Source organism: Cucumis melo, chromosome 10 (assembly GCF_025177605.1).
Source record: "Cucumis melo cultivar AY chromosome 10, USDA_Cmelo_AY_1.0, whole genome shotgun sequence".
In the NCBI taxonomy this organism is placed as follows: domain Eukaryota; kingdom Viridiplantae; phylum Streptophyta; class Magnoliopsida; order Cucurbitales; family Cucurbitaceae; genus Cucumis; species Cucumis melo.
The window spans coordinates 4,660,310-4,679,300 of record NC_066866.1 but is presented as its reverse complement, the minus strand read 5'-3'; the positions used below and the strand labels follow the sequence as shown (position 1 = coordinate 4,679,300).

Sequence of the window (18,991 nt, the reverse complement as noted above, 5' to 3'; positions counted from 1 at the left end):
AGTTATATTCCAAACTTCATTTTCAAACTTATATCATACAAATATGTCAAATGTTCATATTTTTATTTAATATTTATATTCTTCGACATTCATCCACCCATAAATTTTTCAAAAAATTTTAGATCAATAATAGATTGGCACGTCATTTACAAAATTAATCATAAAAATTATAATTTGAGACTAATTAAAAGTTAAATTCAAACTAATTAATAATAGACATGTACCATCACATACATTTGCATTTAGTTTATTATTTAGGTCAAATTGAAAAAAGAAACACACACAAGCACAGTCTATAAAATTTGTCACTTACGTTAAAAGAGCTCAAATATATATATATATATATATAAATAATATATATTCAATCTTACGAGATTATATTTTTAAATTTTACATAATATGAAAGTAATAAACTCTATATTATATTATATAATATTGTATTATATATATATATATAAACGCCCAAATCTGTGTCCTTCGAATTCAAAACCCCAACCAAAACCCTTACTTCATTTTCTTCAATCCCATCCCCAAATGTTCAAATTTTCCTCCACATTTCTTCTACATTTCATCCAGAAACGTTCTTTCAATACCGTTTCTACTTCTACGTTGCCTTTAGCCTCCGTTTCTACCATCCAATTCCTCACAAATTCATGTGGCCTTTTTTCAGCATCGCCTACTTCCAAAGGTCGAAAGCTCCAATTCCATGAAAAAACATCCAGGAGTATGAAGCCGTTATCGGTTTCTTCAAATCACATGGATTCGAGAATTCACATATCGCCAAGTTGGTCTCGAAGCAACCTTCAATCCTTCAATCCATAGTATCCACCAATTTGAAGCCTAAATTTGATTTCCTCCAGGAAATCGGGATCGTCGGTCCTTTACTTCCTAAGGTAATTCTATCGAACCCTGGAATTCTTTTTAGGAGCGTAAATTCTCAGTTGAAACCAACATTTCGTCTCATAAAGGAAATGCTTGAATCGGATGAAAAGGTAACTGCTGCTATTTGTCGTGCTTCGTGGATTCTAAGTGCTAATTCCAAGGGTACTATGCGATCTAACTTTGATGTTTTGGTCAGTGAAGGAGTACCTTCTACGAATATAGCGAAAATGATTGCATTGAACCCTAGAAGTATTATGCGAAATGTTGGTAGAATGATTCATGCAGTGAAAACGGTTAAAGAATCAGGCGTTGAACCAAAGGATCGTGCGTTTGTTTATGCAGTTAGTGCAGTGGGTTCTATGAATCATTCAAGTTGGAAGAAGAAAATAAATGTTATGAAGAGTTTAGGATGGTCTGAGAAGGAGATTTTTACAGCCTTTAAGAGATATCCACTTTGTTTAACTTGTTCAGAGGAGAAAATGAGGGATGTTGCAGATTTCTGTTTCAACACTGCAAAGTTGGATCCAGGAACCTTAATTTCTTACCCTGTGTTCTTCAATTTGTCAGTCGACAAGCGACTCCGACCGAGGTACAAAGTTCTCGAGGTTTTGAAGGTGAAAAATCTCGTCAAGAACAAAAAGATTGCTCTTACTGGGTGGTTTATGCAAGGGGAGAGAGAATTTGTGAAGAATAATGTTGTTAAGCATTTGGATGAAATCCCAAATCTGATGGATATATACCGGGGCAATGGCGCATCTGAAACCAAATCTGTTTCATAGGATTGGAAAGTTGTAAGTTAAAATGTTCTTAAAGTCTAAATTTGAGCATCATGATCTTCAAAGGTGAGAGCACTTTTGTTGTTATTGCGCCTATTGTTCTGTTTCAAATAACACTGCTTCTCGAGGTTTTCAAATGGGAGAATTGTGTTGTCTTCCATCCAAATGAAGGCAGTTAGTTAGGTAAATCTATTTGGTGTATATTTGTTCATAGACATGTTAATCTTGAAGTTGAATCCAATGATGATGTTGAAATGGGATGAGAGACATGAGAGTTGTAGATAAACTTTCTGCTTTGTCTGTTTTAATGTAGAGGAGATTTGGGTATTGTAGTAGAAGGGATGTAATACACAATACATATCCATCTCATCATAATTCTTTTGCTATTCCAAATAACAATCTTCTTATTTTCATAGCTATATTGCCAATCAAATAATGACCGTAGTATTTAATACCAATTTAAATAGCATCGTTAAAGTATGGTTTTTTTTTTTTTAATAATTATTGGGCTTGTAATGACAACAACTTATTTTAAGAACGGATGGTATGAACTAAAATATATACCACAAGATATCGATAAACACTAATATATTTATATCACACCCTATTGATTATTCTTTGATTTTTGTTAATTATTTTCAAATTAGTTTGGTTATTTACAATGATTTTTTTAATTTTGACGAATTTGAAGCCAGAGATTTTAGGGAAGAAAAAATATATGACCTTCTTTTTCCTTTATTTTTTATTAGAAAAAATTGAAAAGCAGGGAGTGAAATCTTTTAATTAATTTCTGGAAACGATGAATTAATTTCTGGAAACGATGATTGATTTGATGCAAATATAAAATCATAAAAGAACTTTTATCTTTTCTTTTTTTCTTTTTACATCGAGTTTATTTACATATCCTTCGCTAAGAATCTTAGGATAACACCTAGAAAATTAATTTTTAAGTAGGTTATCACGAATTGAATCCAGGATGAGAATAAAAGACAAATGAACCTATACTAACAAAAAATTGTCTTTTATAAAGGGGTATAATCGAACAAAAAAAAAAGTAAAAAAAGTTTTTATCAAACTCGAATTCAATATAATTGGCCTGAGGTCATGCCGAATTCCTAAAGCCTAAGATTTCTTTTTTCAATTAGAATACTCTCTAACTTTGGAAATTGAACTACACCTTTCCATACAATATTAAGTTCAACTGAAACGAATCATAAGATCAAGTTCTAGAGATCAAAACACATGACATCAAATTTTGCATCAACACAAGTTCAACTCAACGACATCATCTAAAGTGATTACAAACATAAAATAATCTACAAATTAGCAAAAACGTAAAGAAAGAAACGAAACCCAAATTCTTGTCTTCAATTTCAATTTCCGTGCTGTAATTAACTCCAAATTTAATAATTTGAATGTTGTCTTTAATTTAAAAAAAAATGACAATTCCGTGTGATTGGCATAAAAATCTCGAACATCCATAATGTATTGTTATTATTATCATTAGTAAAATTGGTAAAAATATTTACAAATATCTACTTTTTCACGTAGTACTTAAAACAATTTTCTTCTTATTATTACTTTTTTTTTTGTAAGATTATTATAAATGACAGAACTATTATCCTTTTTTTTTCTACAGTAAATTTTGCTAAAATATTTTTGTTCATTTTTTTTTATTGTTAATGAAAATTTATTTAACGATTAGATGATTTAGTTGAAAGTTGAAAGGCGCCGTTCAAATTCAAATTTGGATACGAAGATATTCGACCGTTGGAGGGTAAGGACGAAAGGAAATGGGTGTCCTCTAAACTCCACTCTGTCCCGTTCTTTTGTGAACTCCACCTTCTTCTTCTTCTTCTTCTTCTTCTCTCTCCCATTCCTCAAACAAAACATCATGAGACGCCATGGCTGGCAACCTCCTCTCCATCCTTTACAGGTTTAACCCTAATTTTCTAATTTTTCTTTCCCTACTTTACCAACTGCATTTCCTTTTTCATTTCCTCATATTTTACATAAGAACACAAAATCATTTCCATATTTCGTTTCAGATTGTGGGCATCGCAATTTTCAGCTTTCTAGTAGTTGCCTTCTACACTTTCTTGGGGCTTTTCCTTGGGAACAGAATTGCCGAAACTACAATCACCACTCTGTTTTCCTTTGTGGTAATATGGAAGCTTTGATTCATCCTTTCTTTTCATTTTTAATGCTTTAAATCTGATTTTTCTAGTACGGGTGGTCTCAACAGTTCGTGGTAATATGCCCTAGAGTTTAGAAGAATGTGGTGGTGTTGAAATGACCCAACAATCTGGACCATCGGGGGGTTAGTTTTGTTTTTGGGTGGGTTCAAATTTTTGTATTTTAGACGGGTTGGGTTGGGTATCGAGTTAGTATATATGATCCTTGCAACCCAGCCCGACTCAACCCGAGGTGTCTCTTAATCTGTAATCTAGATTGTTTTTCTTTAATAGCAAAATTGCTCTCACCTCTCCTCGTGGATGTAGCTAATTCAGTGAACAATATGAGTTTCTGTGCTGATTCTATCTTATTTATGTTGTTCTGCATAGTTCTTTTTGTCGATTTCATAACAATATCTTTCACTAATCGTTGGATCTTTACTGCTTTCCGGGTCTTTCTATTCAGGTTCTCTCAGTTATGTTTCTGTTCATAAGGTGCACTGCTATTGACCCAACTGACAAAACCCGCCTCCGAAAAAGGAAAAAAATTAAATCGAAACCAAAACTAAATTTTGGATTCGTGTTGGTGCAAATCGTTTTGAGACGATTCAGGAATGTAGAGAGAAAGATTCTGAAAAGATTGATCCGGAGGAAGTATTTGGATCCATGGATGGGTGGCCCTCAAATGGAGCCTTTGGTTCCTTTTCCTCTTCTAATGAAGGAGGATGTGATCACTCCTGATCACAACCAGGATGATATAACATTTTGCTCTCTCTGTGATTTCGAGGTACGTACTGTAATGCAATGTTTGATCCCTATGAGGAATAAGTATTTGGTTGAATTAAATTTGAGCAGTATGGTTTTAGATGTTAGAATTTAGTTCTCCTTTATAAAAACTCATAAATAGTTCCATAGTTTGATAAAACACTCATGAACCATAAGGACCAGAATTTCAATTCAACCTTAGTATTATTATCAGTATCATTGCTCACACTCAATCTAATCCAAGCCTAATATTAGAGAACACGTTCCATCTGAAAATTAATTAGCAATGAAATGTACACTATATTAACATGTCCCCTCTAGATGATGCCTCTTTGGGTTCACTATTCTTAGATTTGATCCAACTTTTATTTTTAGATTGAATGTAGGTATGGATTTCATGTGCTCTTATCATATTAGATAATATATAGTTTCATCTCAACACTAATTAGTTGTGGGAGGAGTATCCATATTAACACGATTAATGTTTTGATAAGCCTAGGCGTATATCTGGCACCTTACTTTAAAATGGCACGCACCTTTTATCAAGTCTTGGGGCTTGTGGTTTCTTCAGTAATAATTTGAATTTTCCTTCTTTCTTAATTAAAAAAAAATCAAATTTATCAAAGCTAAATGCAAAAGTTCTGTGTTTAAGGGTCTTTTCATATTTTCAATTCAACAATGAACTCTTCATTATGTATTACTTTTATAAACAAGACCCTCACAAAAAAGCCGCACAACAATAAACTCTTCTTTGTTAGCTATTTCTCTTTATTACGCCTTGAGCTTTAAAAAACATTGGTTCTTATAAAACCTTGCCTTGCAATGCAGGTGCAGAGGCACAGCAAGCATTGTCGAACCTGCAACCGTTGCGTTGAAGGATTTGATCACCATTGTAGGGTAATATATAGATAACCCAAATCACATTCATATCCATGTTTCAACAGACAGCTTTCTTGATTCACTGGTTGGTTGTTTCTATTTGTTCCAGTGGCTAAACAACTGTGTTGGAAAAAAGAATTATACCACATTCTTTCTTCTGATGGTATCCGTGTTGTTAATGGTTAGTTGCTTTATTTACTTTTGAGTATTGTCAAACTATGGTTCTTTGAACATCTGATTGACAAATTGTTTGGGGCGAATGCAGTTAGCGATTGAAGGAGGAATGGCCATTGTCATATTCGTAAGGTGTTTTGTAGATAAGAAGGGAATGGAAATGGAGCTGCGAACAAGACTCCACGTGGACTTTCCACGAGAAGCACTTGCTACAATTACCGTAAGTACATCAATCAAATTTATCTTAAAATAGTTAAAATCACTTTTTTCATGTTTAAAATACTCCAAAATTCACATTTAGTGTATGTCTAAAAGTCAATTTGAAATTGCTAAAATAACTTTTTTCACGCTCAAAATCACTTTGAATATATCTTTGATCTCGTAGAATCAATTTAATATTTAACTTTCATATTATCAAAACTGATTTTGAATAATTAAAAGCATGAAAATGAATCACTTCAAACATTTGAACTCAAATTTCATACTATTTAAAAAATTCTTTAATGATTAAAAGCATTTTTTTATAGTTTTGAGGATGACAAAAGCGATTTTAACCGTTACAAAATTAATCTCAAACATCATTTTTTGTTTGTGTTGATTGAGATTAGTTTAACAAGAATTAATCGAATTCGTCAAATGGGACGACAGGCCATGCTTGTGTTGATGACTGCTTATGGCTCAGCAGCACTTGGACAACTATTTTTCTTTCACATAGTTCTCATACAAAAGGTGCATTTTTATGATTTTCTTTCTCCACTTTCTTGATTCATTATGGAGTCTATGTTTGTTCTTCAATCAATGTATTTAATGACCACTGGCTTCAGGGAATGAGAACATATGACTACATACTCGCCATGAAAGAGGAGAGCCAATCTATTATTGAGGAGTCATTTGATGAAGACTACTCCGATTTCTCTTCAGACGACGACTTTGATTCGCCCGAGAAAAAGCCAACTTTGGTGTCACGTCTTGTCATGTGCCAAAGAGGAGGACAAGTCACGGAGGTAATCCTTATTTAGAGAAAATTTCCGGTACTACGATAGTGTTACTTTCATTCATAAGTTGGCATATATACTGATTTACGACAAATTACAAAAAACCTATCTCTAGAGTATGGTGTTAAGTTGTAATTATACTTTCAAAACTTTCAATTGTAAAACTTAGAGCCACCCTTAAACTTACACAAGTATTAAAATTGGACCCCTCAAGACTCAAACTTAAATAATTATAGAATTTATAACGATCGTAGAATTGTTAACACTTGAAGTTTGAAGGCTCAATATCTACCGTTGAAAATCTTAGTGTTATTGCAACTATATTAATCATACTTCAAGGGTGATTTTTACTATATGTGAATTAATTTATTATTCATTTATATTGTAGATCCCACCAAATTCTTAAATTCTACTCTTGTGGCAAGCTATGATTATGAAGTTAGTATAGAAATTTTTTTCATACTATCGTTTTAGCACAAAATTTCACCACCCAATTGACTATCAAGACTTTGCCTGTCTATAGCTTTAAGCAAAAAAAAAAAAAAAAAAAAAAAAAGTTCTATTACAATTTTTTTGCCACAAAATAAATAAATAATAAGTTAATATATCATTCAAACAATGGAAAGCAGTAAGTTCTCTAAAATCTTCCATATAAATGAAATGACAGTCGCCTCAATCTTTTTTGTGTTGTACGTTCAGGAGTCAAAGAAATTGTCCATAAAAATAGATGGAAATCCCCAGACTCCGTCCACTAGAAAACAAGGCCTTCATATCAGTATCAATCCATGGAAATTGATAACTTTGAGCAGAGACAAGGCTCTTGCAGCAGCTGAGAAAGCCAAAGAAAAGCTTGAGAGGTCAAAACACAATTACCTCAAGCCTTTGCCACTAGAGACCAAATCTGGCCTTCTTACAGATAATGTTACTACTACTACTACTACTAGTAGTTATGCTGATATAGATAGAACGAGGAGGATGAGCTGGGGGAATGCTAAGGGAAAGGTACCTACCGGTTCGCCGGGAAGTTTTTCAAGCCCAAGGAAGCGTTGCTCTGGCTCCGCCCTAACGTCTGCCGCTTCAGCAGCATCCTTATCATCCCCTAAGCATAACAAATATAGAAGCAATTTTGACCTGAAGTTGACACAAGTGTCTAAAGAGCTTGAGACTTACATTTCAAGACAGGTTTTATGCTCTATCATTAAAAAAGAAGAAAGTGTGGCCTCCCCAAGATAGTGCTTTCTTTGTGTGTGGTGGGGAAGTAGTTGTGAGTTTGTGTAACTATTCTTGAATTCTTCTTCCCAAAGAAATCTTGTTCGGCATCGGCATCATCTTTACTGTAATATTCCATTACAATACTTATTTACTACACTGACGATTATTATGTGCAGCCTAGGCTACACTTATTATCTCTTTATGCAACTCCCATTTATTACACAATAAAAAAATAACCATTCAATTCTTTTATATATATATATATATATATATATAATATTTATCGTATGACAAATTTTAATTGGACAATTAGTGAACGACATAAAAATAGGTGAAACAAATATACTAAGAGCATGAAAAATTCATCTATAGTGTGACTAACATTTTCTAAAATCAAAGTATGAGGTTCATTGACATTTTAGGAAGACTAATTTACAATATAAACAAAAAGAGTATAGTTCTACCAGAGTACAAACATCGAAATTCTTTCCAAGAAAAGTGGCATTAAGCACCTAATCATTTTTCTTTTCACACGATGCTTACCAAATACACCGGTTACTGATGAGCAATACTTTTGTGCATTCTAAAAATACACACATCTTTGTATTTCAAAAAAGATCCAAGAAGAATTAGTCCTATGAGAACCTATGAACGGACAATTTCGTGAGAAGCACAAAGAAAGATACAGTTTTAAGTATTTTCGATTTCTTATTACTCTAAAATTTCTACAAAATTATATGGTACAAATCATCTTGGATTCACCATACTTTTGCAGTTGAACAAGAATTGAAATATACAAACAAAAAACCCCCCACGTTAATCCACAAGTACCCTACTGCTCATCTGCAAGAATGGCTTCAAAAGAATCCTCCTATACTGAGAATTTATGCCGGACTACGTTCTCCATACAATTTCTTAAAACACATAAAAAGGGGAAACTGCAGAACTTAAGCAGTTGCTTTGGGATTAGTAGCTGAAGAAGATGATTCAGCTGCAACTGGACCTGAATTATTATTATTTGTACCTCTACCATTGGTTACAACTTCACCTGATTTCTCCTTCCTTCCACCATCCTGATCCTTCTTAACAAGCACCGGTTTGAACTGTCAAAACACGAGTAAAAAGAAAATTTGTAATAAAAATATAGGAGAGTGCAAAAAAAGAGGAACAACGAGTGAAGTGTACAGTCCAGTGTTTTAAAAAGCCTTGCCGAGCCGCATCTAAAGCTCAAGGCTGGAGCCTCCCCTTTTGTGAAGTCCCGAGGCTCAAAGTCTAGTCCCTTGGGGCTTTTTTTTTATTTTAAAAAATTAGTAATAATTTCCTGTGTTGTGTGTTTTTTCTAAGCACTTCTATACATTGGGGCTATTTTTTCTCCCTTATGCTTAAGCCCTAAAAAACTATTGTTTTTTATTAATGGCATCGTAAGCAAAGTACTCTAGAATGGTCATCAAAATAAGCTTAGCTCAATTGACAACAACCTGAAAGCAAAAAGGAGAAAATGGATAGATTCATTACTTAATAGAATAGGATATATACCTGATAAATAGAATAAATAACATTTCTCCGTATCTGTGCCATCATATCCAAGAAGAGGTTATAGCCCTCAAGTTTGTACTCTATAAGTGGATCGCGTTGTGCATATCCACGTAACCCTACAGCTTGTTGCACGAACTTAAGTGCCTGCAAGTGTTCTTTCCATAATCGGTCAATGTTGCTCAAGATCAAGAACCTCTCAGCTTCCTTCATTAGTCCTGGCGCTTCCTTCTCTACAATATCCTGAAAATAGAAACGGTACTACAATATCAATAAACTTGAAATTTTCATTTGTTGAAACGGTACTACATTCTCCATACTTGGAAACGTGGAAATGAATAATTGTTCAGGATACAAACTTCTGAATAATTGTTCTTATAATAAGCTCAACAAGGAAGAAAACCAAGAACCAACGACAAAAAGATAAAGATCCAATGGCTTATCTAAATCCTAAACCCTAAACCCTCAACAAAAGATCCAAAGGCATCAGCAACAAAAGCAGGACATGAAGGTACTCGAAAAAACGCTATTACCCTAATAAATCACCACGACTCCAAGAATTTAGGCTGTTAAAATAACTATATCTTTTCATTTCGTTCCATGTCTTTTCATTTCGCTCTTTAACGCATGCGGCAGTAAATTTAATTTCATAAAGGCATGGTAAAGAAGGTAAAGAAAAAGGAGCGCCATCAAGGAGGTGAGCATCAACTTAAAATGAAAATAAGACACTTCAAAAGGTAAATTTAGGCGGGTTAGGGGTGGACCACAAGCAAGAATCCGATGGCAATACACACAAACATATATGTATGTATGTATATTATCGAAGTACAAACCCTTTTCTGTAAGTATGCTTCACGCCCACGTAGACGAAGATAGTTCTGCAAACTCTCATATGTTGGATATTTACTCCTTAGTAAATCTGGGGTCAAATCGTCCAACAAATAGCAATACCTAAACAAAGTGCGATATGAGTCAAGGAAAAAAGATCAGGTTATGTGAATATCTATCACAAAGCATTTGTAAGGTTGATTGCAAATACGATTTCCAACAACACAACCATTCTAAGCCAAGGAAATATACCGTTCTATTGATCTCAACCAACAAGAACAGAGCTCCACAGCAACAATTACGAAGGAAAAGAGATCAACCACGACATGACACGGGACAAAAGGAAAGATAATTTAACCCAGTTATTCGAGAGAAACACTCTCCACCTTCAGCAACCTGATTGCTATAAACAACCTACCTTTCTCTGGCACGTACAAATCCTCAAAAAGCCTTCTTAATGAACCCCACCTGACAGACTTGCTAACAAACTCCAGCAGCCCGGCCCATCAACAGCCACATTGTGCAAAAAGGCATCTCTTAACCCTCCTTTTATACGCTTGAATACTTATAGCATTTCATGCGGTAGATTTAACAAATTGATGCACAGGCAAATTAAACTTCATAAGGATTTAAATCACTATTATGCTTCATGCCTTTCTAGCCACCTAACAACAAAGCTGATGATAAACACTGAAAAGGAATTCAGCCCCTTACTGTTGAACTTTTGCTATGAGCTTCTCAAGATCCCAGCTTTCAGTTGGAGTATCAGAACCAATATTTGCCTGTAGTTTTTAAAATCAATGAGACATCTGTTATATTTGGATTAAATGAGTCCTCTGCGATATGAAAGAAAGTTCATATGACTTACTTCTAATATGTCATCCATTGTCAGCTCAGCATATTCAATAATAAGTGACTGTAAATTGTCTGATTCGAGTGCACGCCTTCTCTCGGTGTACACACGATCTCTTTGGCTGTTTAAGACTTCATCATACTCAAACAACTGCTTTCGGATATCAAAAAAGTAGTTCTCCACTTTTCTTTGGGCTTCATCAAGTGCTTTTGTTAACATCTGGGATTCAATAGGAAGGTCTTCTACCCTAAAAGCTCTCATTAAACCCTACAGATGCAAATAAAAATAATAAATCAACAATCATGGATCAGAATCTGAAGAATAAGTCCTAAGCTAAATATAAATGATAACCTGAATTCGGTCTCCACCAAATATCCTAAAGATGTTATCTTCAAGACTTAAGAAGAAACGTGAACTTCCAGGATCCCCTTGTCGACCACTTCGACCACGCAGCTGCAATGATATTGAGAAGTCAATTTCATCCCAAGTTTCGTAAGAATAATACACAAAGCTTTTACAAGCATAGAGTAATCGTGACAATGGAAAAATCATTGTAAGATGATAAATAAATTTCAAAACTTAGTATTTTACAGGATTACAGCCTGGCAACATCAAAATACATAAATTCGACCTGATTATCAATTCGTCGGGATTCATGTCGTTCTGTCCCTACGACATGGAGTCCACCTGCTAACACAACCTGCAAGGATGAGAACATAAGAGATACAACATGAAATTACGGGCAATAGATTTCCCACTTTTTGAAAGAAAAAAACTGACCTTCTTCCTTTCTTCCTCCGTATAAACCTTGTATTCTTTGACAATTTCTAAAAATGCATTCCGCAACTTAGCTATGACATCATCTTGAGCAGGGCCCTACAAATTCATGAGATAAGAAAACAACACCAAAGAAAAAGAACCTAAAGTTGTCTTGTAACGGAATGATAAGAAGTGCTTCACTTAATTTTAAAAAAAAGTACATAAATTCTAGGAATTCTTCAGCTGCCGCTTAAAAAGGATACAAGTTTCAAAGTATATACCTTCTCACAAGAATAAGATAGACGCTCTTCTGCTTCAAGCTCAGTTAGTGATTTCTGACCCCAAGTTTTCACAGCAAACTGTACGGCTTCTTCAGCCAATTTGGCATTCTCACTTGAAAGATCACATGGAAATAAACTTTCGTTCACCTAATGTATCATAAAATTGATCAAATGAGATACCATACAACAGAAAGATACAAATCAAAGAATAAAAATCGTTACTGCACCTTCCATGTTTTCTTTGGAGGAGGCTTCTTCACAGATACAAAAGCTCCATTAGTTAGTTTGACAAGTCTGCAATAAAATATTCCCACAAATCGTAAAGCTTGATTTATTATGCTTTAACTTCCATCTATTATTTTGTTTTCTAGAATTCTTCCTAATTTCTTTCAATGCAACTACTTCGAGGACAAAAGAAGTTCATCATGGGAAATATTAAATCCATGACAAGATGAAGATGATACCTTGGCATAAGCAGCTCACGTAACTTCAGCCTTGCCATAAATTCGGAATTTCCACCCAGAATTATATCAGTGCCCCGTCCAGCCATGTTGGTAGCAATGGTCACTGCACCCAGGCGACCACTCTGAGCAACAATTTCTGCTTCTCTCTCGACGTTTTCTGGTTTTGCATTGAGAACCTTCAGAAATTGAAGTGCACTAAATATCATCAGTCCCAAAGCCCTCTAAAAGATTGAAATGTTTCCAAAGCCAAATGGTAGCTTTGGAAGGAAGCACTACAAACTCTTAGCATTGCAATCGAAGCGTAGCACCCATTTTAATGATTGTGTAGAATTTTTCTCAATCTTCATATTCTATCAAAATTTACAAGTTCTTAACACAATTTGAGAATATCAATTAAAAGATTAAAACTGAAGTATAGTAACTTATCGGCTTTAAGTTACTGAATTTAGTGGAATTTAAAAGGGTAATAGAGTAGGAGGTTCTCTCCATTTCATATAATAGCCTATTTGTTGACTTGTAAATTTTCAAGAAGTAAAAGATTTGACCTCGTGTGGAATTCCAGCTTCTTGCAACTGTGCAGAGAGAGCATCACTCTGCTCAACACTAGTTGTGCCAACAAGCACAGGGCGACCAGTCTTATGCATTCTAGAAATCTCTACCACAACAGCTCGCCACTTTCCTGTTGTTGCCCTGAAAACCACGTCTGACTCATCCTGATAAAAAAATGGAAAAGAAAAAGAAAAGAGCATATTTGTATGATAAGACCACAGATTTGGGTGAACCTTAACTTAACACTTCTAAAGAAACTAAGGTTAAACCGCAGGCTTTAAGCATGTAAGCATATAGACACATGTAAAACATGACAATCAAAGTTCTACAATTATCTATTTATGAGGATCAGGCTTATCATATCAGTACCTTTCTTATCATAGGCTTGTTTGTAGGTACAATTGTGACTTTGAGCTTATATATACTCTCAAATTCAGTGCTTTCCGTTGCTGCAGTGCCAGTCATTCCACAAAGCTTTGGGAACTGCAAACAGTGGAAAGAAGATGCATCAAGGAGAATGAGAAGTTTTTTTTTTTATTGAGTTTACAGAAGAAGAAGGTCCTGGAATCTACCTGGAGGAAGAAGTTTTGATAACTTATTGAAGCTAGTGTAACAGTTTCATTTTGAATTGGTAAACCTTCTTTTGCTTCAACTGCTTGATGAAGTCCATCACTCCATCTTCTCCCCTGGACAGTTAAATAAACCATTATAATTCCATCACCAAATTGTAAAGAATAAATACGTATGACGTACATGTACACATATATTGTAATATGAATGATTGAATGCAGCAATTGACATTACATTATTTACACTTCACAGTATCATTAAATAAAAAATATGGTCAAATATCAATTGAAGGAATGGAGGTACAGTAAAAAAGAGGACATACAAAAATATAAGCTAAAACCAAAGAAACAAGGTACAAAGAGTAACCATGTAGGATGGCCCTCTAACTTACAATCAACAATTTGTAGCTTTTCTCATTCCTCAAGTTATTTTATACAAATAGGTAGCTGAAACCATAGAGCTGATCATAAAAGAACATGCCATCACTGAAACAGATGACCTACTCATGGGACGAGATCATTTTTCTAATTCTCAGAGAAAGAGTGAAAAGAAAAACCATGGGTGCAATCAAATAAAAATATCTTCCTGAGGGTACGTATGAATTCAGAAAAACTACCTGCATCACTCGACCAGTGAATTCATCTACAATTAGGACCTCTTTACCACGAATTATGTAATTGACGTCTCTTAGAAATAGTTCTTTAGCTTTTATTGCATTAAGAACATACGATGCCCATTGTTCTCGAGGATCATACAAGTCTTTAACATCCAGAATTTCCTCAGCATCCTCATAACCTTGTTCTGTCAGCAGCACAGTCTTCTGTTTCTCATCCACCTGCAACAATTACAGCACAACTATTAGAATTTTATATTCTTGTTTTTCCCTACTTTTTATCACTCAACTTGACAAAGCCAGAAATCTCCATTACGCTAGGGAAATATGCTATTTCTTAAAATCACATGTACACGAATCAGATCATTTACCAACCACACACTACATTAGAACATTATATATATATATATATATAAAGTAACGTACATAGATAGGGAAACTTTAACACTTGTTAAGACTTCCAATCTATGTCAGCCAGTAGAAGTCAGGTCACCTAAAAGATAGGACAAACTAAATATTGCACAATCCAACAGCATATTCTCAAATTTCACTTCAATAATGAAATTAAATTTTACTGTTTAATTGTGAGGTGCTAGTGTGCTCATCCCTTGTGGAGCAATTGCTTGAGCTTGTTCCACTTATGTTTGACTCATAGAGAGTGAAGTGTCATGATTGAGGAGGTGCTCTTCAATTCACTGTATCAAGATAAATGAAAAGTTGTGGTACTCTTGTTTCTTTACTACGATCAGGGGGTTTCAGCTTGAGAGAAATAGCAGAACTTTTTGAGAGATCAAGAGATCTTGGGATGAGCTTTGGGAGGTTGCTCGATTCAATGCGTGCATGAGGACATTTATTATCCAACCTTTTGTAATTATGAGCTTAGTTTAATCCTCTTGAATTGGAGTTTGTTTCTTTAGTTAGGGTGTGGGTTTTAGTTTTAGTTTTCTTTTTTCCTTTTTGGTCCTTTGTATATTCTTTTATATAGAAACTCAGTTCCTTACCCCCTTTTGCTATTTTAGTTCTGAACTCTATATGGGGAGTCTGATATGAACAAGATCCAAGAGAAACATAAAAGAAGCCTAATTATGTCCCTGATAGCTAATGAATGAAAAAGAAGAACTAGTTAGTTATCTTGCAACAAAGATAATAACTAACTGTAAATATTACGTTATCATCTGGCATGATCTGGTTTAGTTTTTTTTTCTGAGAACGCCAAATTTTATTAAGAAGAATTGAACAACAAAATGTATCTGAAATCTTTCTTGTAGTCTTGTTCTTAATCAAACAGCCAAAGTTCTAAACAATATTTTCAAGAAATCTGGGGAATGGGGAGAGCTATGGAACAAAATTCAGTTCTTGAGCTACTAAAGATTTAAGCTAGCATACTCTCCCTAGCATCTTAAGCAATTATAAGAAACACAATTGGTAATCTTACAGTGTAATGTATATCACTTTCAAAAGCAGAAGCCAGCTTTGCAGCTTTATAATATCTATCACTAGGTTTCTCTGCAGGGCCAGATATAATGAGCGGCGTTCTTGCTTCATCAATGAGGATCGAATCAACCTCGTCAATCACACAGTAACTGAAATCTCTTAAGACAAGCTCTTCAACACTCTGCACATGTCACAGATGCATTTAGGTGATTTGATTGGAACAGACCAAATAAAATGTAACTCAAAGCAAATGAATAAGTCAAGGATTACTTTCCGTGGCAAGATTGTCCCTCAAGTAATCAAAACCAAGCTCGCTATTAGTGACGTAGGTAATATCACTTAGGTAATTCTCTCTTCTTTCTTCACTTGTCATATTCTCTGTACACAATTTTGGTGGGGGGTTAAATGAGAGGCCAATGAAACACTATGAAAGTCCAAACAAATACAGATAAAATTTTAAAATTTATAGTGTGGCAGATGGAACCAGACGGTAATAATACAAATTTAAAAAGGAATGAGGCATACGTTGAATGAGGCCAACCTTCAGTCCAAGAAAACGAGGGACTTGACCAACCCATTCACAGTCTCGCCTGGCCAGATAATCATTAACAGTAACAACATGAACCCCTTTTCCAGTTAAAGCATTCAAATAAGCTGGTAAAATAGCAACTAAGGTCTTTCCTTCTCCAGTTCTCATCTCTGCTATTTCCCCCTTATGAAGAACCATCCCACCTGCAAGAAAAGAACTAAGAAAACTCAAAAGTTTGTACCTTAATAGTGCATAATAATACTTCAGTACCAACTACCAAGAATTCCATATGCATTTGAACTTCAAATACACAAAAAGGAATGAACCAAGCAAACATTACTCTGTTGTAAACAGCAATTCCAAAGTTAAAAAGTAGTAACTAGCTTATCGGAATATTGATAAAAAAAAAATAAAGCTGGCATTCCAAAACTATTTCTTAGCAAAAAACCAAACTTTCATAAGAATGAGTATGATGATAGAAACGAAACCCAAAACAAAGGAGCCAACAGCAAATTATAAAAAAAGTCCAGGTTTCAAGAATCAAAATAAAAGATAATATACAAACAACCAGCCATAGACACCGAAAGGAGGAATTGAGTGAACAAATGCCCTTCTACACCTCCTCTTAGGCAATCCTATAGCTTTTATATGCCACATAAAAGCAAAAAACAGCAACTAAAGAAGAGTCTTTTATCCTAGATCGGTGAATATAAGAGCACCTCCTCCAACATCAACTAACACTACTCAAAGCCAACTTCAGTCCAAACATGTTCAAGAAAAAAGAATCTTCCCTCAACTCCTGCGATAAACTAACATCTCCATAGCATATCATCTAAATCCTCTTCTGCACAAACACACTACTGAAGCTCCTAGACCATTGATGAGATCTTCTAAACAAAATAAATGGTGTTAATCCTGACATGAGCAACCAACAATGTAAGAATTTTACTGCAAGATTTTAACTTTCGAATGAGTCCTTCTAACAAAAAGAAAAAGATAGTATCAAACAATTAACAAATTTCTAAAGCAATTCATTACATAACAAATATACCAAAAACCATTACTGGTAAACTAAATTCGAGGCTCAAGGAGTTCTTTTTACTGCTTACCTCTTGAATACATGATTATTTATTTCTAGATGTCAACTGGTGGTTTTCTTTCTATAACCCTCTTGGAGTACTCATTGGGTATATGCACTCATTTCTCATTCAACTTTTTCTTTTTGTTTGATCATCCAACAATAATATGAACCCGTCTTCGATCGAAACATTAGGCATAGTATTTTTTTCCCCGATAAGGAACATTTTACACTATAAAGAGAGATCGCTAAATAATTCGTGGCAAATCATCACGAACTTGTTGTACACAGTAGCAATACTGCTAAATAAAGCTAACTCGTAACAGATGACAGACAGAACTATTCATAAGAAGAAAAGAAACGGAGAAAAATGTAGCTTAGATAACTTGCCTATCAGTTGAACATCAAACGGCCGGAGCCCCAATACCCTCTTCGAAGCCTCTCTCACAACAGCAAATGCTTCCTGTAGCAGGAACTCCATGGTTAGAATTTCTCTTTAGAGCATTCAGAACAAATTACCACCAGAAACGAACTTTCCGCATAAGTTGGCCAGACATTATAACTTCGAGTATCAAACTACAAACTAGTAAAGCAACAGTTATCATCAGAACTTTACGCATGAACGTACTACTGAAAATTTTAGCAAAGAATAAGCATAGAAACAGCAAATTATAGTAGTATTTGTTCACGAAACTTACAGGCAAAATAGAATCCAACGACTCGCCCGATTGCGCTCGCTCTTTCAGCATAGACGTCTTATCCCTTAGTTGCGAGTCCGATAAGGCAGACATTTGCGCTTCAAACGCATTAATAACAGCAACAGTTGAAGCATATTGCTGTCTAGTAGACTCACCAGTGTCAGTTCCTTTAAAAATTCCGCCTAAAAAACCACCAAGCGAAGCAACAGGGAGCGCATTCCGTTTCGTAGAATGCACCAATTTAGAAGTTCTGGGTCGGAATTGGAAGGGGTATTTGTGGATAAATGCGGAACGGAGATGGGATTTGAGCGAGAACGGCTCAAAAGAGAGGAGAAACTTATGAGATTGAGATGAAAGGGAAGGGAGGTAGTGGTTCACCATTGGTGAATCACAAAGCGGCGTTGTCATACTGATTGCAATTATCAGATGGGAGAGTGGATGAACAGAAATGATGAGGAAGTTTATGAAGTTGAAACGGCAACGGCGAGAGTGGAAGTGAAATTAAGCAGTTGGTCGGAGGTGGTAAGCTGGAGCGGAGAGTCCATCGGCATTTGACTATGGATAAGGCAACCAAATATTGAGGACAGGTGGCGTTAACGCTTACCACTACGGCGCTCCCAAGATTTTCTTTTTTCCCATTTAGACAATAATTCTTTTTTATGTGTCTACTTAATTCGAACCACAAATTTCTTCTTAACCATCCTTTCATATATCTATTTAATTTGATTTATTTTCAAATAGTAAAATTAATTAAAATATTTATAAAATATCAAATCATAAGTTAAATGAACAAGAAATAGATTCAAAATTTCTGATATATTTCTAAATATTTTTAGAAGTTTTATCATTTAAAACAATTTTTTTTATAATTATTTATTTTGAAACTCTTTCATATGTGAATCACCATGTAGTATTAATCACAAACGTCGACTTCATTAATCTAAT

At 34.7% G+C, this 18,991-nt stretch overlaps 3 protein-coding genes across 5 annotated transcripts; 2 read left to right on the top strand and 1 right to left on the bottom strand.

Moving 5' to 3' along the window:
* Positions 1-471: 471 nt before the first annotated feature.
* LOC103489540 (uncharacterized) lies at positions 472-2,033 on the top strand. Its single transcript, XM_051091304.1, has 2 exons — positions 472-992; positions 1,079-2,033. The coding sequence occupies exons 1-2, from the start codon at positions 985-987 to the stop codon at positions 1,659-1,661; spliced, it is 591 nt and encodes a 196-aa protein (XP_050947261.1). The 5' UTR covers positions 472-984; the 3' UTR covers positions 1,662-2,033.
* Positions 2,034-3,426: 1,393 nt separating this feature from the next.
* On the top strand, positions 3,427-8,109 carry LOC103488831 (protein S-acyltransferase 18). The gene is made up of 9 exons (XM_008447736.3): positions 3,427-3,594; positions 3,707-3,820; positions 4,299-4,619; positions 5,426-5,494; positions 5,586-5,657; positions 5,742-5,870; positions 6,299-6,379; positions 6,475-6,654; positions 7,345-8,109. Exons 1-9 carry the CDS (start codon positions 3,553-3,555, stop codon positions 7,876-7,878), a joined length of 1,542 nt encoding a protein of 513 aa, XP_008445958.2. The 5' UTR covers positions 3,427-3,552; the 3' UTR covers positions 7,879-8,109.
* A 431-nt stretch (positions 8,110-8,540) lies between these two features.
* On the bottom strand, positions 8,541-18,670 carry LOC103488832 (protein translocase subunit SecA, chloroplastic). 3 transcript variants are annotated; one of them, XM_051091302.1, is made up of 20 exons: positions 18,047-18,663; positions 17,739-17,811; positions 16,267-16,473; positions 16,017-16,119; positions 15,743-15,923; positions 14,311-14,529; positions 13,697-13,810; positions 13,494-13,607; positions 13,121-13,288; positions 12,576-12,751; positions 12,339-12,405; positions 12,112-12,258; positions 11,852-11,947; positions 11,703-11,771; positions 11,423-11,524; positions 11,087-11,338; positions 10,933-11,000; positions 10,224-10,341; positions 9,394-9,633; positions 8,541-8,960 (listed from the first exon to the last, which is right to left on the bottom strand). In XM_051091302.1, exons 1-20 carry the CDS (start codon positions 18,452-18,454, stop codon positions 8,805-8,807), a joined length of 3,078 nt encoding a protein of 1,025 aa, XP_050947259.1. In that variant the 5' UTR covers positions 18,455-18,663; the 3' UTR covers positions 8,541-8,804. The 3 variants fall into 3 exon arrangements, 2 of the variants coding, with proteins under 2 accessions (XP_050947259.1, XP_050947260.1); XM_051091303.1 differs by having other exon boundaries at positions 17,739-17,931; positions 18,047-18,182; XR_007824440.1 differs by lacking the exon at positions 8,541-8,960 and adding an exon at positions 10,637-10,782 and having other exon boundaries at positions 9,602-9,633; positions 18,047-18,670.
* Between the last annotated feature and the right edge of the window lie 321 nt (positions 18,671-18,991).